The sequence below is a fragment of the Nerophis lumbriciformis genome, linkage group LG27 (genome assembly GCF_033978685.3).
Source record: "Nerophis lumbriciformis linkage group LG27, RoL_Nlum_v2.1, whole genome shotgun sequence".
Lineage (NCBI taxonomy): Eukaryota > Metazoa > Chordata > Actinopteri > Syngnathiformes > Syngnathidae > Nerophis > Nerophis lumbriciformis.
Window position 1 is genome coordinate 28,313,277 of NC_084574.2, and position 18,435 is coordinate 28,331,711.

General features: G+C 38.1%; 1 protein-coding gene across 2 annotated transcripts; it reads right to left on the reverse strand.

The window, feature by feature from the left end:
* Positions 1 to 4,065: 4,065 nt before the first annotated feature.
* Positions 4,066 to 17,560, reverse strand: odad3 (outer dynein arm docking complex subunit 3). 2 transcript variants are annotated; one of them, XM_061988228.2, is made up of 14 exons: positions 17,411 to 17,560; positions 16,994 to 17,212; positions 16,807 to 16,928; positions 16,654 to 16,731; positions 13,393 to 13,566; positions 12,177 to 12,278; positions 9,978 to 10,103; positions 9,750 to 9,866; positions 9,537 to 9,686; positions 9,312 to 9,472; positions 8,320 to 8,476; positions 8,093 to 8,239; positions 6,475 to 6,562; positions 4,066 to 6,392 (listed from the first exon to the last, which is right to left on the reverse strand). In XM_061988228.2, exons 2-14 carry the CDS (start codon positions 17,067 to 17,069, stop codon positions 6,277 to 6,279), a joined length of 1,614 nt encoding a protein of 537 aa, XP_061844212.1. In that variant the 5' UTR covers positions 17,070 to 17,212; positions 17,411 to 17,560; the 3' UTR covers positions 4,066 to 6,276. The 2 variants fall into 2 exon arrangements, with proteins under 2 accessions (XP_061844212.1, XP_061844214.1); XM_061988230.2 differs by lacking the exon at positions 9,978 to 10,103.
* Between the last annotated feature and the right edge of the window lie 875 nt (positions 17,561 to 18,435).

Sequence of the window (18,435 nt, forward strand, 5' to 3'; positions counted from 1 at the left end):
CAACCTTTACGTCACAGGTGTCAAACTCAAGGCCCGCGGGACATATCTGGCCCGCCACATTGTGTCATATGGCCGGTGAAAGCCTGCAATTAATATGCGTCCTTTCTTACTAAATGTTTAAAACGTTCCATTTTGACAGAAAAAAATACACGTACCGCATGCAAGTTTGTATCTTTTAAATCAGTGTTTTTCAACCACTGTGCCGCGGCACACTAGTGTGTCGTGAGATACAGTCTGGTGTGCCGTGGGAGATGATCTAATTTCACTTATTTGGGTTAAAAATATTTAACCCAAACTAGTAATTATAGTCTGCAAATTATGTGTTGTTGTTGAGTGTCGGTGCTGTCCAGAGCTCGGCAGAGTAATCGTGTAATACTCTTCATATCAAGGTGGCAGCCGGTAGCTAATTGCTTTGTAGATGTCGGAAACAGCGGGAGGCAGTGTGCAGGTAAAAAGGTGTCTAATGTTTAAACCAAAAATAAACAAAAGGTGACTGCCCCTAAGAAAAGGCATTGAAGCTTAGGGAAGGCTATGCAAACTAAAACTGAACTGGCTACAAAGTAAACAAAAACAGAATGCTGGACGACAGCAAAGACTTACTGTGGAGCAAAGACGGCGTCCACAATGTACATCTGAACATGACATGACAATCAACAATGTCCACACAAAGAAGGATAAAAACAACTGAAATATTCTTGACTGCTAAAATGAAGTAGATGCGGGAAATATCGCTCAAAGGAAGACATGAAACTGCTACAGGAAAATACCAAAAAAAGAGAAAAAGCCACCAAAATAGGAGCGCAAGACAAGAACTAAAACACTACACACAGGAAAACAGCAAAAAACTCCAAATAAGTCACGGCGTGATATGACAGGTGGTGACAGTACACCTACTTTGAGACAAGAGCTATAGTGATGCATGGTTGGTTATGGTTTAAATTCATATCCAACAATTGCCACAACGACTTTTTACTGTCAACTGAGTTTCGTTTTTAATGATTTCTGCTGGTGATGTGCCTCCGGATTTTTTCAATGAAAAAAATGCGGCTTGGCTCAAAAAAGGTTGACAAACACTGTTTTAAATGTTATCTAATGTTGCAACAAATATATTACAAGACCCAAAACCAGTGAAGTTGGCACGTTGTGTAATCATTTGCAAATCCTTTTCAACTTATATTCAATTGAATAGACTGCAAAGACAAGATATTTAATGTTTGCCCCATCCTTGTTTGTGAATGACTGAGCATTTCATGGAAGCTGCTTTTATACCCAATCTTGGCACCCACCTGTTCCCAATTAGCCTGTTCACCTGTGGGATGTTCCAAATAAGTGTTTGGGGGGGGGGGGGGGGTGATTTATTTTCATTTACTAGTATACAGTTCATATACTGTATATGATATACGCAGGTAGGCCGCTAGACAAATATTTGTGGAAATTCTGGATTTCCAGAACATTTTCCAATGGTACGTTTGTGGGAATGAACATTTTTAGGTTTCCCCATCATATATCTAATGCATCGTATTCTGGCGAATTAAGTGTTGAGTAGTATTTGGCTTGAGTGTTGGTACTGTATATACCAGACCTGGGCAAAATACGGCCTGCGGGCCAAATGCGTCCCGTTAAGACTTTCAATCCGGCCCGCCGGACGTTCTACATAATTTTTTTTAGACCTTTGACATCAAAACTGTCGCCACCATTATGATGTGCAGTGCTGTTTTTAAATGACCATAAGTCTTGAACTATAGAAAGTTTTTCAACGGTTGAAATCTGCGCTCTTGGGTGTTATACGAGTTATTACGGTAATCTACGTCACAGCAGCTCAGACGAGGAACAAAGCAGAGTGGGCGGGGTTTGTTTTCAGAACAGTCAGCCCGAAACACATGTGTGTCAGGAACAGATGCAGAAGCAAATTTTTACAAAAAATGTCTGCATATAAGTGATAATACATCATATTGTAGGTGTTTATTACCCTTGTTTGTTTGTTACATTGTTGTTGTTTTGCTTGATTGTAAAAGATACACAACTACCAAGGAGCTGGTCTGAGAAGTAAAAGAGGAGCAATGTTCATATGTTGTTAATATTCAGTGTTTTATTGTTCATAGTTAATATTGTAAATCCCACTTTCTTTATTTTCATGTATATTTTGGGTGTCCCAGTCGGGAAAAAAATTAAAAAATTCCATTCCGTTTTTTTGAGGTGGTCTGTCATAACTTTTTTTGAATTCTATCGGGCGTTGTGACTTTTGGTACGAGTGTTCCTGAAAAAAAGGGACCCAAACACACATACTGTACAGCAGATTTTTTACAGCTAAATGTGTATATATAATTTATACATACATACACCTTGGGCCCCCAAACACATTTTTTCTCTCAATGTGGCCCCCGAGTCAAAATATTTGCCCAGCTCTGGTATATATAGTACCGTATATGCCATGTGATTGACAGACCAGTTGAGGGTGTATACCCTGCTGCCATGTGATTGACAGGAGACCAGTTGAGGGTGTATACCCGGTCTCTCACCCAAAGTCAGCTGGAACAAACACAACAAACGTGACTCAGTGGGCGAGTCAAAAAGTTTGTGTTCTCTGTAAAAAACTGGTCTGTCTGGTTGACTCCCTTAATCACTGCCATGGAACAGGTGTGGAATTGAATAGCTTGTTATCTCTGTTACTATTGTTACATGTTACTATAGTAACCGAGATAACAAACTTTGTGGTACCTTGGTTTTCGTCAGCAATCCTTTCCTAAAGGTCCAAAAAATGATCGTAAGAAAACTGAAGTAATTTTCCCCTAATTATTCTTTCCAGAAATCACAAATAAGCATATCTGATGGACAATAATTATAGTTTACATGTAGAAAACAATGTGAAATACGGAAATTATGAAAGAAAAAAATGGATAAATGAACATTTAGCAACCCTTTTACTCAACTATTAACCCTCAGTGGACAAAGGCTTACTTTGTATACTTGTTTGTAGCTTTCTAAACACATCCGCATCACAAAATCATTAGTCATTAGTCAAAATCAAAAGTCATTAAATAGATTTTGTGAAAATGAAAGCCTTAAATGACATTAAAAACATTACATTTGATATCCAGAGGCTTTCAAAGATATATACAATTAAAAGGAGGACTAGGCCAAGAGTTGTAAGTCAATCAATCGGACGGTAAATGAAATTGGCTCAATAACTTTGCCGTCGCCAAAAAATTGTTACATCTGTCTGTGTGTCTTTTCTTCGGCTGCGGTTTACAAACTGGATACAAGAGGTCTTGTAGGGGTGTTAAAAGCGCTGCTGCAATACAGAAAAGTGAAACAGCTCTGGGAGCCCAAACTTTGCCATTTTTTGGTCACTGTAGGCGTGTAGTCCTTAACTGTGACACCATGTCATTTTAATGAGAAAGATTAGCTTGTTTCATACACGACTGCTTTGTTTCAGTTGTCTCCAGTTTAACACTCATGAGCTAACTTGGCTAACATTAGCAGGTCTGGTGACGCACCTCACATGACCTGCGGTGGCCTAGGATGGACAACCAAGGCAATTCTCACAACAGGTCACAACTCTTTTATTCTGTTATTCCCACCGTAAATACATTACAGCTCTTTTAGCGGCCTGGCACTTTATGCATATCTTTTATTCTGTTATTCCCACCGTAAATACATTACAGCTCTTTTAGCGGCCTGGCACTTTATGCATAACTTCCTATCTACTGTACCCATTTTAAATAACTGAGAAGATGCAAAATGCATTCTATTTAAGATGTTAAATTGACTCAGCTTATTTGTAATGCATCTTAAGGATGCAAATGTCATTCTATAATGTGTCTTTTTCTAAAATGTTGAAATCAGTCATCCTGTTCTGGACACATACATCATTTGCATTCCTAGTATGATGTTAATTATTCCATAAAGCCTTTTAACACATTTTTAAATTATATCCTGATTCAAAAATAGAGGCGCTCCCATTGACTCCATTGTTAGAATTAGGTTAGATTTTGCTAAGGTTTATTTACGATTTAGAATGAAAAAAACCAAGAAAAACATGTGTTCTTTTAAATGATAGGCACATTTTTTTTTTAAGTTCACATTAAATTTAATAATTTTTGTACATCCTGTAAATGTGAGAGAAAATTAATACAGGTCGGGAAAATGGGAAAATTTCAGCAAAAGTGGCTGGCTAACTTTTCAAAACTTGCTTATAGCCTGACGATGGTAAACCCAGAGCCGTTCTGCAGAATGTGGAAAAAAAAAAAAAAATGTTGCTCAATGAGCATCAATGTCGTAAAATCGCACGTTATTAGCTAAATACAAGTCGGCTATTAAAGGCAGGCAGCAGTTAACAATGTACAATTTCTTTTGGCGTGACTAACAAAGCAACTTTTGCTGTACCTGCCACAACTGTCACAGCTTCTGCTACTGCAAAAAAATAAATACAAATAAATTCTCAGATGAAAGTCTTGTGAGCCAATTCTAATTCACTAGATATTAACAGTTAATGTACTGTTGCACTTAATCAATATTATCATTGTTAAATGCGTCCAATTTTGTCTATACAGATAGTTGTAAGCTTTTGACTATATATAATAATCATCTGCAGTAAGACACAGCATTACATTTTTTGTAAGTGGCATTAAAAAGGATTCAATTAGATTAGCTGATACCTGTAGAACCCCTGAAAATGCCTGTTTGAGGAAGCCTGATAGCTTTGATAGCTGTTCTTTGCATACAAACTGATACTTTGTTTTTATCAGCACTTTACTTGTCTTTGCTTTAAAAATGGACAAACGTTTAATCAAGTTATTTATAGTTTTGGATCAGCCTAATGAGCAGAGCAGCTACAGCATAAATACATATTTCTGAATAAAGTAAAGCTTTATCATTAGTTAGTACACGGCTAAAAAATATCTCAAGCTGATGGCTAAATTAGAGGCACTCAATAGGTGTACACTTCATAATCCAATTGGTCAACTACCGTATTTTCCGGGCTATAGAGTGCACCGGTATTTAAGCCCCGCCCACAAAATTTTAGAATAAAAAAATAATTGTTACATATATTAGCCTCACCAGACTATAAGCCGCAGATATGTACATTTTGTAAATGCTTATTTATATACCTTAATGTTTTCCAAACGGTGCCTAAAACCGCAGTAAAACGGCTGATCAAACAAAACACAAGTCATCGTTGCAGATCCACTAGCTGCGGAAGCTCGCTCTTCAATCAGCTAAACAGACTCAATAACTCCAGTGACCTTTTGGGGAATTCAAAACTGTAACAATACAAAAACAATGCCATTGTAAGTTAATAATGTACCAACACAGACAGTTGTAAATGTGTTAGCTTATCTGCTAATGCTAACGATGCTAGCAGCAGGCACAAGACATTAAAACAACATTGAGAACTTGAATTAGGTCCTGACATTGAGCAACTCAAACATAATGTTAAAACATGCTTTTTGACAACGTTTAATCAATGTTGGGTTCTGACATTTACTTGACCATTTAATTTTGGTCATTTCCCAACCAATATTCTACAACACAAATACAACGTTGAAACCACATGCTTTTTGACAACGTTTATTCAATGTCAGGTTGTGATGTTCATTTGACCTTTGAAATTTGGTCATTTCCCAACCAACAACCTGGATCCAGCGTTGGAGATCAATTTACAAATGTTGTTTCAAAGTCAGTTTTAAAAGACATGTATGTATAATCAATGTTGTATCAATGTATTGTGCCTGCTGGGCTAGCTTGATTACATTTAATAGCACGTGCAGAATATGCACGAAAACACTCCCACAGACATCACACAAAGGACGTTTTAGTAAGTAGATTGTTTTAGTTATATTGTAAAACGTAAAAATGTTGCCTGGAGTGATGAATGAAGAATCCTTTCGAGCAGATACGCTATGAACGGTTATACTTCCGGTTCGAGGCACGAAACAGGAAGTACATTTTAACCCGCAGCACCTGCAGTGAGCAAACTCGTCCAAAAGATGGCGCCACAGTACAAACAATAACACACTTTTTCAATGTCTGTCGGTGTAATATGATAACTATTTGATGAATACAAAGCATTATGGCCGTTACCGAAAAAACCCCATCCATATATTAGCCGCACTGTTTAATAAGTAGTCCAGTAAATACGGTAATCGTTTAGTCAGTGGCTAGTCAACTATCAAAATAGTTGTTAGTGGCAGCCCTAGTGTTAGGTAATAATTCAGCAGAAAAAGATGGTCTATTTTCTTTAGATCTCACTCTGTCTGTCCTTTCAGAATCTCATCACTTCTTTTTCAACTTCCAGGACTTCTTGTTGGACATGGCGTCAATCATAGCCTGCGAGCGACGTTTCAGTGCCTCTCGTGTGAGGACACCATCGTCCTCTTCACTTTCATCCTCTGAAACAAACATTGCCAGTTAGAGATAAGTGTGTGTGTGTGTGTGTGTGTGTGCGTGTGCGTGCGTGTGTACAACACTCACCATTATTTTCGAGGCTCATCTCTTGGTCCTCAGTTACTGTGACTCGTTTGTTGTAAGTCGGCAGTTGTTTCTCAATCATGAAGTAGAACTAAATACAAAGACACAAGAAGAAACTTTGAGTTTGGGAGATTTTCTAAAACCAGTGCAACGTGGTGAAGTGTGGTTTTACTTTACATCTTACTCCAAATTCCTCCCAACATTACAAAAACTAGCATGTTGTGAAATCAATCAATTAATATAACTTTATTTATATAGCACAGGCAAGTTACAAGACAAAGAACCAACTTTTATGGGCAATATAGAAGTTACATTTAGACGTGACAACCTGTTTTTAGCACAACAAATGTGCGTTCTGGGAGGCACCTTTGGTGCGCTTGGAATGATTTGACACAAGAAAATGCTTATTGCGAGATAGTTTTTTTAGAATAGATAAATAATATATCTCCTATATAAAATAAAAGTCCTTAAAAAAAAACAGGCAGACACCAAAACCATTCGACTAAACTTGTTTTAATCAGCCCCTTAAGTCACCCAGTAGGTAATAAATTATATTGACGCTATGTTTAAAATTGTTAATACTGACAGTACAAATATGTTGACCCGCACACGTATGGGGTATTCTCTGTCAATTGTGTGTCTTTGCAGCACGATCGCCTCCTTTTGCACAGCTATTTGTGCGTAATTGCACCAGTTTGCATGGACTTTGCAGATGTGCTAAATATAGATGCAAAACAGAAGCCGCTGAACAGTTTCAGGCTTGATAAAACACATTGTGAGTGCTAAATAATTATATTTGCATCTGCTAAATAATTATATTTGCATCTTCTCCTATTAGTATGGTCCGAACGAATTGCGCTCTATAGTTTAGTAATATAGGACACACAATCTTTAGTAGCTTAGAGCAGGGCCCAACCATTCAACTATAGAGGGGCCTAGAGCCCACTCAAATATTGTTACTGAACTAGCAATCTTACTCTAAATTTTAATCATATTTAATTATTATATCTAACCTATTTACAGTTTACAACCTTGTCAAATGAAATGAAAGATTGTGTAAATCACAAATATTTATTTAACACATAAACTTTAGGTTTAGGTCAGGCTGATTATAAAAATAAGTACTAACCAAATATACTACATAAGAAAGGACTCAAATAACTGACGAAAAATTATTTTACATACAATTATGTTGTGCTAAAATAAATAAATAATGAATGTTTCTTACTAAACTGTCAATAAAACTAAAGTGCAAATAAAATTACAGCTTCACCACTGGTCATAATTTTAGTGCTTAGGAAACTTCCCGATGACTTTAACTGCAGGCTTCTTCTGTTTGTTTGAGATTGTCATTACTGCCACAAGTGGTGGAAAAGTGTATTACAGCAGAGGACTGCTGTGGTCCATGCGAGACACAGATATTTTTGGCAGCCCTCTAGGTAGCGTTCGCGGCCCAACCTTATGGTCAAAAAACACTGGCTTAGAGTTTAGTAGATTAGGTTTGAGTTTGCTATCAAGTTTGCGCACGTTTTAACACATGCCAACTTTTACATCAGCCCCTTACTGGACAATTTCAAAGTCACCAACATTTGCCATGCCATCCCAAACACGTGTTTCTCACCTCCTCTTCCTCCATGTCTTTCGCAATCTCGTTGAGGTCTTTTCCACGTAGCCTATCTTGCAGTAACTGCAACTTTCGCTCACACTGGGTCAGCAGCTCCACCACAAATTCATCTGCGTTTGGAGACACATTTGACGGCGCCTCATTCTTCAAGGACAGGAAAATCCATAATAGAATTGTTATTGTTCTTACGGTCCACAACGTTTTATAATGTTGTTTGTTTTTACCAGGGAGATGTGGTCAAGTCTTTCTGCGAGGTGTTCCACTCCAGCTTGGATAGTACTCAGCGTTTTAACCAGAGAAGCCAGACGCTCCTTGGCTATTTCACAGCTCTGCTGTTTAGCCAGCAAACCCTGCTCACACTCCTCCAGCATCTTCTGCTCACTACAAAAGGAGAACATGAATTGACTTTCAATGAAGGTGTACATGCACACCTCAATGTATGTGAGTGTGGGAGGGCATTGTCTGGATGGAAGAAGGACAATTAAATAAACACCCACCGGCCACAATAGCACCTAATACAAACCATAACAGCAGTTCTTATCACCGATACAACTTTGTCACTCCCAATACAATCCCAATTATTGGAGCCCTGAGTACCGATATCAATCCCATACGATATCAGCACAAATCATAGTATCAATCAATCAAAATGTATTGATACAGTATGTATTGATTAATCACAAGTAACCTTTAGCCTACCATGTTTACCTTTTTACAAATGACTTCACTAAAATACAAGACCAGCATTGTGTGCCTATTGGAGGACATTTAAATGTTAACTGGCTGTCCAGCTTTGCACAAGTAAACACGCTGCAGGACTGCTTGTATCACAGTTTATCAGAGATTTTAGATGTAAGCCAATATCGCTTGATAGTTGTGTTTTTTTTGCTGGTATCGGACTGATATCCGATATTGAATCGGGACACCCCTAGTTCTTATTTACCAATATGTTGTAACGTGCAATGCATCATACTTTTCTAATACGATGTCCCTCTGATAGCTGAATTATGTGACCAAATATATATTCCAACAATCCCTCAGTATGGTGCTGAGCAATACAAAGGATGCAGGTGTACCTAATATTATGGCATTACCATTTGAGAAGCGTTAAGTGAAAACTATACTTTTGGCACACAAACAGTATAAAAACGATGACTACCGGTATATAAAACGGTGTAATATCTCTTTTCATTCTTATTGCATTAGGCCTCCCCACCTGGACAGTTGCGTTTCTCCCGAATACTTTATGTCCTCAAACTGTTGCTTCAGGTCCTCCTTGCGCTCCTTAAGCTGCAGTATAACATACTCATTCTCTGCTTTGAGATCCTGGAGATGCTGGTGAGTCTTCTGCTGGGCAATGTAACGATCCATCACCTCCTAAACAAACAGAACTATCAAAGTCAGACACGATGAATGAATTCTCCCCATTCAACATTGGCACCTCTGTATTTGTGTAACCGGTGGCGTCTTTCATCCTTCGGAGGGTCTCCTCAAAAATGCAGATGTTCTTGTCCAATTCGGCGGCCATTTTGGCGGTGCTGCAGTCGGCCTCGTTGTTCAGCTCATCCTGTTGTACGATTTTCCTCTGGGCCTGGAGGTCAGATTGTCAAACATAAGCTCTTCTGCAATGGACACAATATTACGCCTAACTCACATCTAACTTTTCAGCCCGGGCCCTGATCTCCTGCACCCTTTTTCTGTAGATGGCTAAAAGATAATCTTTTTCTTGGTGCTCCTTATAGAACAGTTCTTCCTGTTGCTGTAACTCAGCCTGGGTGGATGAAAAAAACGGAATTAGTGATGACATAGCATCTTAATTCATAATGCAAGGTATTACAGTGCATTAATTGGGAAAAAATAAAGAAAATAAGTCACAATTTACAATAGCAGTTTCTTTCGACATCTGGGCTTTACTGTTCATTTCTTGTACATCCTGAAGTTCCCTTTTGAACTTCATAATTTCTGCTTCCAGACTGTCTATCTGACCCTGGAAGGTCAGACTCTCCTCCTGCCAGAAGATGGGCGAGATAAAGAGGACAAAGGATTGTCGCAGGTCATCACAAATAGAAATAAAAAAAGGATGTTAAAGAAAGTAAGGAGTTACTGCACTGCAAAACCTGAAACTTTTGCAAAACAAATATCTGTAATCAAGGTATATACAAATTAATATGGCCAATTATTTCAAGTAATATACAGTATTGAATACTTTAAAAAATATTACAATATTGATCCCAATATAAGTTTGTTATTTTGCCCCAGCCGAAAATGTAATCTTATATTTGGTGTCGGGCAGCACGGTGGAAGAGGGGTTAGTGTGTCTGCCTCACAATATGAAGGTCCTGAATAGTCCTGGGTTCAATCCTGGGCTCGGGATCTTTCTGTGTGGAGTTTGCATGTTCTCCCTGTGACTGCGTGGGTTCCCTCCGGGTACTCCGGCTTCCTCCCACCTCCAAAGACATGCACCTGGGGATAGGTTGATTGGCAACACTAAAATTGGCCCTAGTGTGTGAATGTGAGTGTGAAAGTTGTCTGTCTATCTGTGTTGGCCCTGCGATGAGGTGGCGACTTGTCCAGGGTGTACCCCGCCTTCCGCCCGATTGTAGCTGAGATAGGCTCCAGCGCCCCCCGCGACCCCGAAGGGATTAAGCGGTAGAAAATGGATGGATGGATATTTGGTGTCGAGAGATTTGTACATGCAAATCAGCAAATAGCGCCACACGATGCAACGGCACGAAAATGTGCCGAGAAAGTTGAGTATGTTCGCAGACACTAAAGGAATGATGATGCTCCCGGTAATTTCCCTTTTATAAGCCACTACTTTTTCCCACACTTTGAACCCTGCGCTTTATACAATGCTGTGGCCAATTTCACACGCCGCCAATAAATTTTGCCTCGCCACATTAAATCAAATGCACTTACACAATCATTCAGTTAGCCATTTAGTGCGTTATGCACTCACCCTCATCAAAACACAAGTAAATATCCATGACGCCATCCCAAAGCCGAAAGCGATTAACCCAAAAAAGGAAAAAGGAAATAGAAATCCACCTCCGAGAAAGCACAAGCCAAGAGGCATCCCTCCTCAAGATGAAAGTGAAAACGAAAAAGAGGCTGAGAAAACGCTAGACGAAGCAGTCTCGAGTCCCCTCAACTCTGACATGAAGAAGATGAACCCAGCGGCTCCAGCACGCAGGAAGGCAACAATTTAGACAGCACTCTCTGGTAGGCTTTTTTTCAACTTGTGAATGAACACGAACACCGGTGTAAATATTTCATGTTTCAATGTGCAAATCTGCGGCATATGCAGCCAATATATGTAAAAAAAAAAATTAATGTGCCCAAAAATTAGGTGGCTGTGGCTTATAAATAGGTGTGCTTACAGTAATTTAAAGATAATGACGAGCAATGAAGCAGAGTCAACAAACAACTGTGCTCTATAGTCAAACGAATGTACAAGGTGATTAAAAAATAATATGCCAAAATCATCATGCATGTATTTAGTTTCAAGCATTGTAATAGACTGAATCAATGGTCATTTGATATAGGAGGTACCCAAGTTTTATTGTATCACAATACAAAACGTTGTGGTCATGTAATCCTTTCGGCGCTGTTCAATTGTAGGAAGGACCACGTGTTTATTTACCCTCAAAATGGCGACTCCTCAACAGACGGCGATATGCGTGCTTAAGTTTGCGAATACAAATGCAAATGAACGGTGACGCTTGCTTTTAGAACATAATTTGGTAAAAACTTGTTAAGCATTAAATAAATACTCAAAGTTATGTACAACATGTGTTCAAGCTAGGATTTCTATTTTTTCATTTTTGAAATATCGAGTTATACATTTGGTGTATTTTTTTTTTATTACCCTGTATAATAGTTTATTTTTAATTTGAGAAAATACTTTTCCAAAAATGGTAGTGTTTGGGTCAAAATGCAAATTGTTGAACATTTTTTCAGGTATTAAATCGTCTTTGAATAGTAGTTTTTGCAGTATGAGGGGCATGTCAGGCTGTGTTGGCATTTAAACCTGAAGTTTCACTACTGTGCTCAGGCGATATCCAGGGTCACCACAACTAACCTGCAGGTGGCGTTTAAGTTTCAGATAGTTAGTCATGATGTTGGCACCTTCCTTGCATTTGAGCTGGTTCTTCTCCAGGCAGTTCTGTAGCGACCTCAACTTCTGCAGATACAAGGAAGTGAACGTGCGCATGACAAGGTGTTAAATACTTCATGTTTTTTCAAACAATGAACATGGAATGTACTTTTTCTCAAACAATTTCACTAGGTTCATTGGCAGAAGCATTGTTCACCCATAAACACACAGTCAAATATTGTTATAATGTATTAAATATTAGTAGAAGTTAGGGGTGTCCTTGATTTACATTTTTTACTTCCGACAATACCGGTATTGTAGCGATTTTGTCATGTGGAAGGTTAGAAAAGGCACGATCAAGTGAAATTGCTCAAACAGAGAACAATGATGGCCTATTTGTTATTTACAGACTAGAATGGGCTTATTTGTCATTGAGTGGTGATTTGTTTTTTGGTGACACCTTGACCAAAATAACGCATTAAGTTAAGCTCATGACGCAGTAAGTGGAATGATGCGGACATGTTTACTACTGGATACTGTCTAATACTGTACACTTCTGCCTTGGACACTTTGTATGTTTAAGTACAATGCAACTATAACTATTTAATACTCGTTTATACTGACAAACGTGGTGTTTTAGACCACAATATTGTTCATTACACGTATTAATTATGTGTGTCTCGCCTGTGTGTTATTGTGTGCTTGGCTGTTGTGTAGCTGCTAGCTTGTGTGTAGCCTACCATGTTAACCTTTTGTAAATGACCAGTAAAATAGAAGAAAATATCAACCTTGTATGCTTATTGTGGGACATTTGGATGTTAAATGGCTGTCTATCTTTGCACAAGTACTGCTTGTATCAAAGCTTACTGTATATTAGAGAATTTACACCTGACATCAGATTTTTGCTGGTATTGGACCGATATCTGATATCCGTATCAGATCGAGACACCTCTAGTATATGGTCAATCAATGTCGGATCAAGACACCCCATAAGCATATACTATACAGATTGGTTATGTTTAACCTATTAGGTTTTGTGTTGTATCAGTCAACGTGTGATTAAAATGTGCAGTAAAATCTGAAGGCTCGAAGATGTTGGTAACATTCATTTTAGCTAATGTTTCGCCTGCCATAATGACAGCGTAAACAAAACTAGTCACATGCCACTCTTAGCTACTGTACATAGTTTTTAAGTGATTACCAATGTAATGTCCTCCTTCTCAGTCATTGCCAGATTAGAGCCCACTGCCTCCATTCTGAGGCACTCCCTCTTCAGGTCTTCCAGGCGGCGCTGGTGGGTCAGAGTGGTGTGCTTAAGAGCATTGAGACGCTTTATTTTGGACGCCACCCGGTGCTCCAGTTTGGCTAAGGCGGCCTAAGAAGGAGACCAGAGAACAGTCTAACTCAGTTGTTTCCTAAACATTATCAAGTCATGGTGTTTTGCATGAGGAAGCGTATGTAAAATGACGATTAATGAATGACAGGGCGCTTCATCGGAAATTTTATTGCATATGTCTTCCTAGCTGCTTCCTGCTCCACCACTGATAAGAATATAATGACACAGTTCCCCCTGTCATAGCTCATGTGTGGCACAGCATTAGCATACCTGCCAACTACTCCGGTTTTCCCGTAATTAGTACGGTTTTCATCAACCTATTCCGGGTTACGGTTGCAGTGATAAAAAATACGGTTTTTCATTAATTAAAAAAAAATATTTTTTTAAAATGCGCGAGGCTATTTATAGCACCGCTGCCAAGCACGAGGCACCTGTTGCCATTGTTTCCAAACGAGCGAACGATCATGGAATCAGCCGGAGAAAAATCGCAAACGAGTCTTAAACCGAAAAGAAAACTGCAGTCATTCCGTGAAGAATATTCAAAAGCCTATCCGGGAATAATTATCCGTTCCAAAAAGGGTGAAAACTACGCGAATTGCACCTTGTGCAGACAAGATTTTTCCATCGGACACGGAGGAATTAGCATGTAAAAGACCACGTTGGGACAAAAAAACACAAGTCTAATGCCGTTGCTAGCGATACAAGTGGAAAACTTTCAACGTTTTTCGGATTTTAGCCACAAAAAGGTAATGACACCAATGTTATCTATTGGAATTGTTTAGTACTGTTATACTGTTAAAAGTGTTTATACTATTTATGCTTTCAAGTCCAAGTTGAAGAAATCTTGTTAAATGTTGACATCATAACTACCAAAATACAGAAGTATGTCCTTAATATTTTTGCAGTGCTATTTCTGTTGAAAAGTTAAAATGATTACATTAGAGATGTGATGTGCCACTTTTCAAGTGTCTGATGGCTTAAATTAATTTTCATTAATTTTTCATATTTTGAATTCTTTTGAAAGGCTTACAAAAAAACTACATTTGAATTGTAATTCCATGCTATTGACAGGACTATTAATTTTAATGAAGTTAGCTTACCATGTTTACAGTATGATAATTGTGATAGAAATGTGAATTTTAGGCACAGAATATTTTATACAATTGAACAAGGCAGTAGATTATACAAGCTTGGACAGAAAGTTAATAATGACACCAATTTTTTTTTTAATGGAATTGTTTAGTACTGTTTTACCATTTGTTTACTGTAAAAAGTGTTTATACTGTTTATACTTTCAATTAACAAATTGAAGTCCTGTGAAAGGTTGACAGGATAACTGGCATTAACTGTCAAAATAATTTCAAACTATTGAAGTTAGCTTACAGAATAAACATGTCAATCAACCCATATGATTTTTGCTGTAATATTTTTGTTTTGAAAAGTCACTGTGACTGATAGAAAAGTGATGGTTTTAGCAACATTTTAACCTGTCTGAATGCTAATAATCATTTTGCGTCGGGGGGCGAAGCCTGAACCCCCCACCAGGACTTTGTCCTGGACCTACCGGGGCCTGCGGCCCCTGGACCCCGGCTACTAGGTTTTTCTGATTTCAAAAGTTGGCAGGTATGCATTAGTGCTTGTTGTGAAAGATACACACTAAAAAATGTTGGGTTAAAAAATAACCCAATTTTAACCCAACTGCTGGTTCAGAAAAGGACAAACCCCTTAGAGTTATTTTAACTCAACATTTTGGGTTGATTTTTTCAACCAAACTTTTGCGTTGAATTATTTAACCACAAAGTTGAGTTATGATAACTTAATGTTGGTTGATTCATAACCCAACTATTGGGTTGAATTTATTTAACACAAACGCTGAGTTACGCTCACTACAATGTTGGGTTATTCCCAACCCGCCTATTGGGTTGCGCAATTTAGCGCTTCTTCACCCAATAGTTGGTTAAAAAATATACATTTTACTGCTGGTTTGTCCTACTCCTTCCCAACTACTGATCAAAAATATTTTTATTCCATTAAAATATACTCAAAAGCAAGATATGAGTGACATTTTTTTGCAAGAATTGCCGTGAATGGTCAAAGTGAAGTGAATTATATTTATATAGCGCTTTTCTCTAGTGACTCAAGTAGTTCTATACAGCATGCTCAAATATTTCCATATACATAAAATGTGTGATTGTAAATAATGTTAATGAGATTAATCCATAATAAAATTCCCTTCAAGAAAAAAGGAACTTTTTATTCAAAAAAGCCTTTTACCCAAAAATGCGTTACTCTGAAAAACAACCCAAAAGTGGGTTATAATTTTGAAAACCCAGAAATTGAGTTAAAATAATACCCTTACAACCCCAAAAATGGATTGCTCTTCATAAAAATAACTCCAAAATGTAACCCAACACTAGCAACTCATAAATTGGGTTATCAAAATAACCCAGCATTTTTTAGTGTGTCGTGGCAGAGTTCAAATCCTGGTCGAAAATGGGATAGGATGGTTTATAGTTTTCTGTTTTATTGATGTTGAAATTGTTATTTTGCACACAAAAGAATATTTAACTATTTCCTAGGAATTTGTTTACGTTTTCCACATAAATTGCATTCGCAGACGAACAAAAGTAAAAGAAAAGATTTTTCGACCTATAAGGTAACATTGAATAATTTCCTGCGACACACCTTGGTGATTTCTCACAGTACACTAATTTGCTGCGGCACAGTGGTTGGGAATCACTGCTTTAACTATTTGTTTTAAAATGTTGTATTTAATTCTGTAACTTTCAGACAGATGGTAGATCAATTATGTCATATAAATTAGCCATGACTCAGATAGCTATGATGTCATCCACTGTCTTGCCACTCGGGGGGGAGAGGCTATATTTGCCTGTTGTGAAAATTGCTATGATTGGCTGTAATAACCAGCAATACCACCGAATTGCTTGTCAACTATCGTGTTATTTTGTTACTATTATTGTCAAGGAAACAATTAAAGGAGGGCACAATTTTAGCAGGATTATCATAGGCAAAGATGCATTCCTTCGTAAACAAAATTGTTTAAAATGCATGTGAATATATTTCCGACATGCTATTGTACAACAAAAGAATACATGCATATACAACCTTTCCTGACATTGGAGGACCCGTGTCCTTCTCCACGCCTCGGCCATGTAAGGCCGCCTGCACGAATTGTTGTTCATCCTAAAAGATAACCATGGGGGATTAGATTCAAATTGAAATGTTCAAACAATGTCGCTGTTTTATTTTCGTACTCACGGTGTCAGCATCTGTCACGCTCTTCTGCAGCTCCCTGTTCTCCTCCCTCAGCTGCAAGATGGCCTGGCGGTTCTTCTCAAGGGTCGAGTGAGAGTTCTCATAGTAGGCGTTCCTGTCGCTCTCTGTGGTTGACAAGCATATTAGTCAGGAGACTTCTCTGGAACCAAGCGTACAACTGGAAGCTTACCTAAAAGTTGGAGTTTACGCTGCAGATCTGCTATTTGGTCATAAATAGAAGGTTTGTTCTCCGATTCGAACAACATTTTGTGCAGTTTTAGTCTTCACAGTGAGCAAAGTGAGAGGTCGAAAAGGCAATCCCTGGCGCCAGACAGCGGTTGCCTAGCAACGAGTCAACTCAAAGCGCTCCTCGTGTTTCCTCTGATGACATGGCCGTTGGTAGGATTGCCTGAAATGTCATGTAAAATCGTCTATGTTACAATAACACCAACACTGACTGTATGAAATAATAATAAAACACGCGAGTCCCTACAGCGTATCTGTACCGTTAGCTTGTAGCACTTAGCTCCAAAAAGATAACTGTCCCATTAATCGATATAACTTCAATTCCATCTCAGACATTAACACAAACACAATGACAATTTACCTTGTTGAAACGTTCAAGTATATTCGACTGTAACAGTATTTCTTTATCTGCATTATGACGTCCTTTAGTTAATGCTATCAACAAATAATTTGCCGGGGTCTTTCAAAATAAACTCCTGGTTTTACAGGACGTGCTACAATAAAACGCCTAAAATACTTACTGGATTGCAACCACGTGAGTAGAAGCACTTCCGGTTTGGCGTGTGCTGTCTTTGCTGCCAAATTGTACTTCAAAATAAATACCGACGCGACTTAGGTATGAGCAAATCAATGGCGTGCATTTAGGTAAAATATTCTTAAAATGTCGGTGCATGACACTCTGACATTGAAGTTGCATTTGTGTCAAAACATTTGCGTCTTTTTAAAAAGTTAATTCAAATGATGCAAGTAATTTACAACGATTCATCGTGATTAATCAAAAATTCACAAGCGTGATTGATCTGATTAAAAAAAAAAGATTACACAGCACACATTTTTATTGTTACGGTTTCAGTTGTACCTTCATGTTTTTAAAATTGTCCTGTGCTGTTATTTTGGCGATGTAGTCTGTGACGTAATTTCCTGTTAAACATTTTATATGGGGCCTGCGAAGTTAATGAGGATCATGTCCAGCATTATGTGCGGTCCGGACTAAAACTTGAGTTCATTGCAAATATAGCACTGCCATTCATGTTAAAATGTCAACAATAGCCTTATATAACGACGTTTTTGTACTCCACTGTAATTGTAGACAGTTTTTAACATGTCATTACTTTATTTCACCGCTAGAGTTCGCCAGACACCATGTTTAAATCTCAGTCTGAGGCAACAGTGTTGTTCATTCTGTATTGACTTCCAATGGACTTTGATTGATTAATTGAAACTTTTATTAGTAGATTGCACAGTACAGTACATATTCCGTACAATTGACCACTAAATTGTAACACCGAATAAGTTTTTCAACGTTAAACATTCATTTATTCAGGAGTCAGCTTTGTTTAAAAACACAAATCTAATCCTCTGAAATGTCTGTTTTTATTTATTTCT

Excerpts from the sequence above, each read along its gene's own strand:
- odad3 (XM_061988228.2), bottom strand. The coding sequence starts at position 17,069 with ATGTTGTTCGAATCGGAGAACAAACCTTCTATTTATGACCAAATAGCA. Across the intron at positions 16,732-16,806 it reads GCGTGACAGATGCTGACACC|GATGAACAACAATTCGTGCA; the intron begins GTGAGTACGAAA and ends GTTATCTTTTAG. Across the intron at positions 9,867-9,977 it reads TGTCGAAAGAAACTGCTATT|GCTGAGTTACAGCAACAGGA; the intron begins GTAAATTGTGAC and ends TCATCCACCCAG.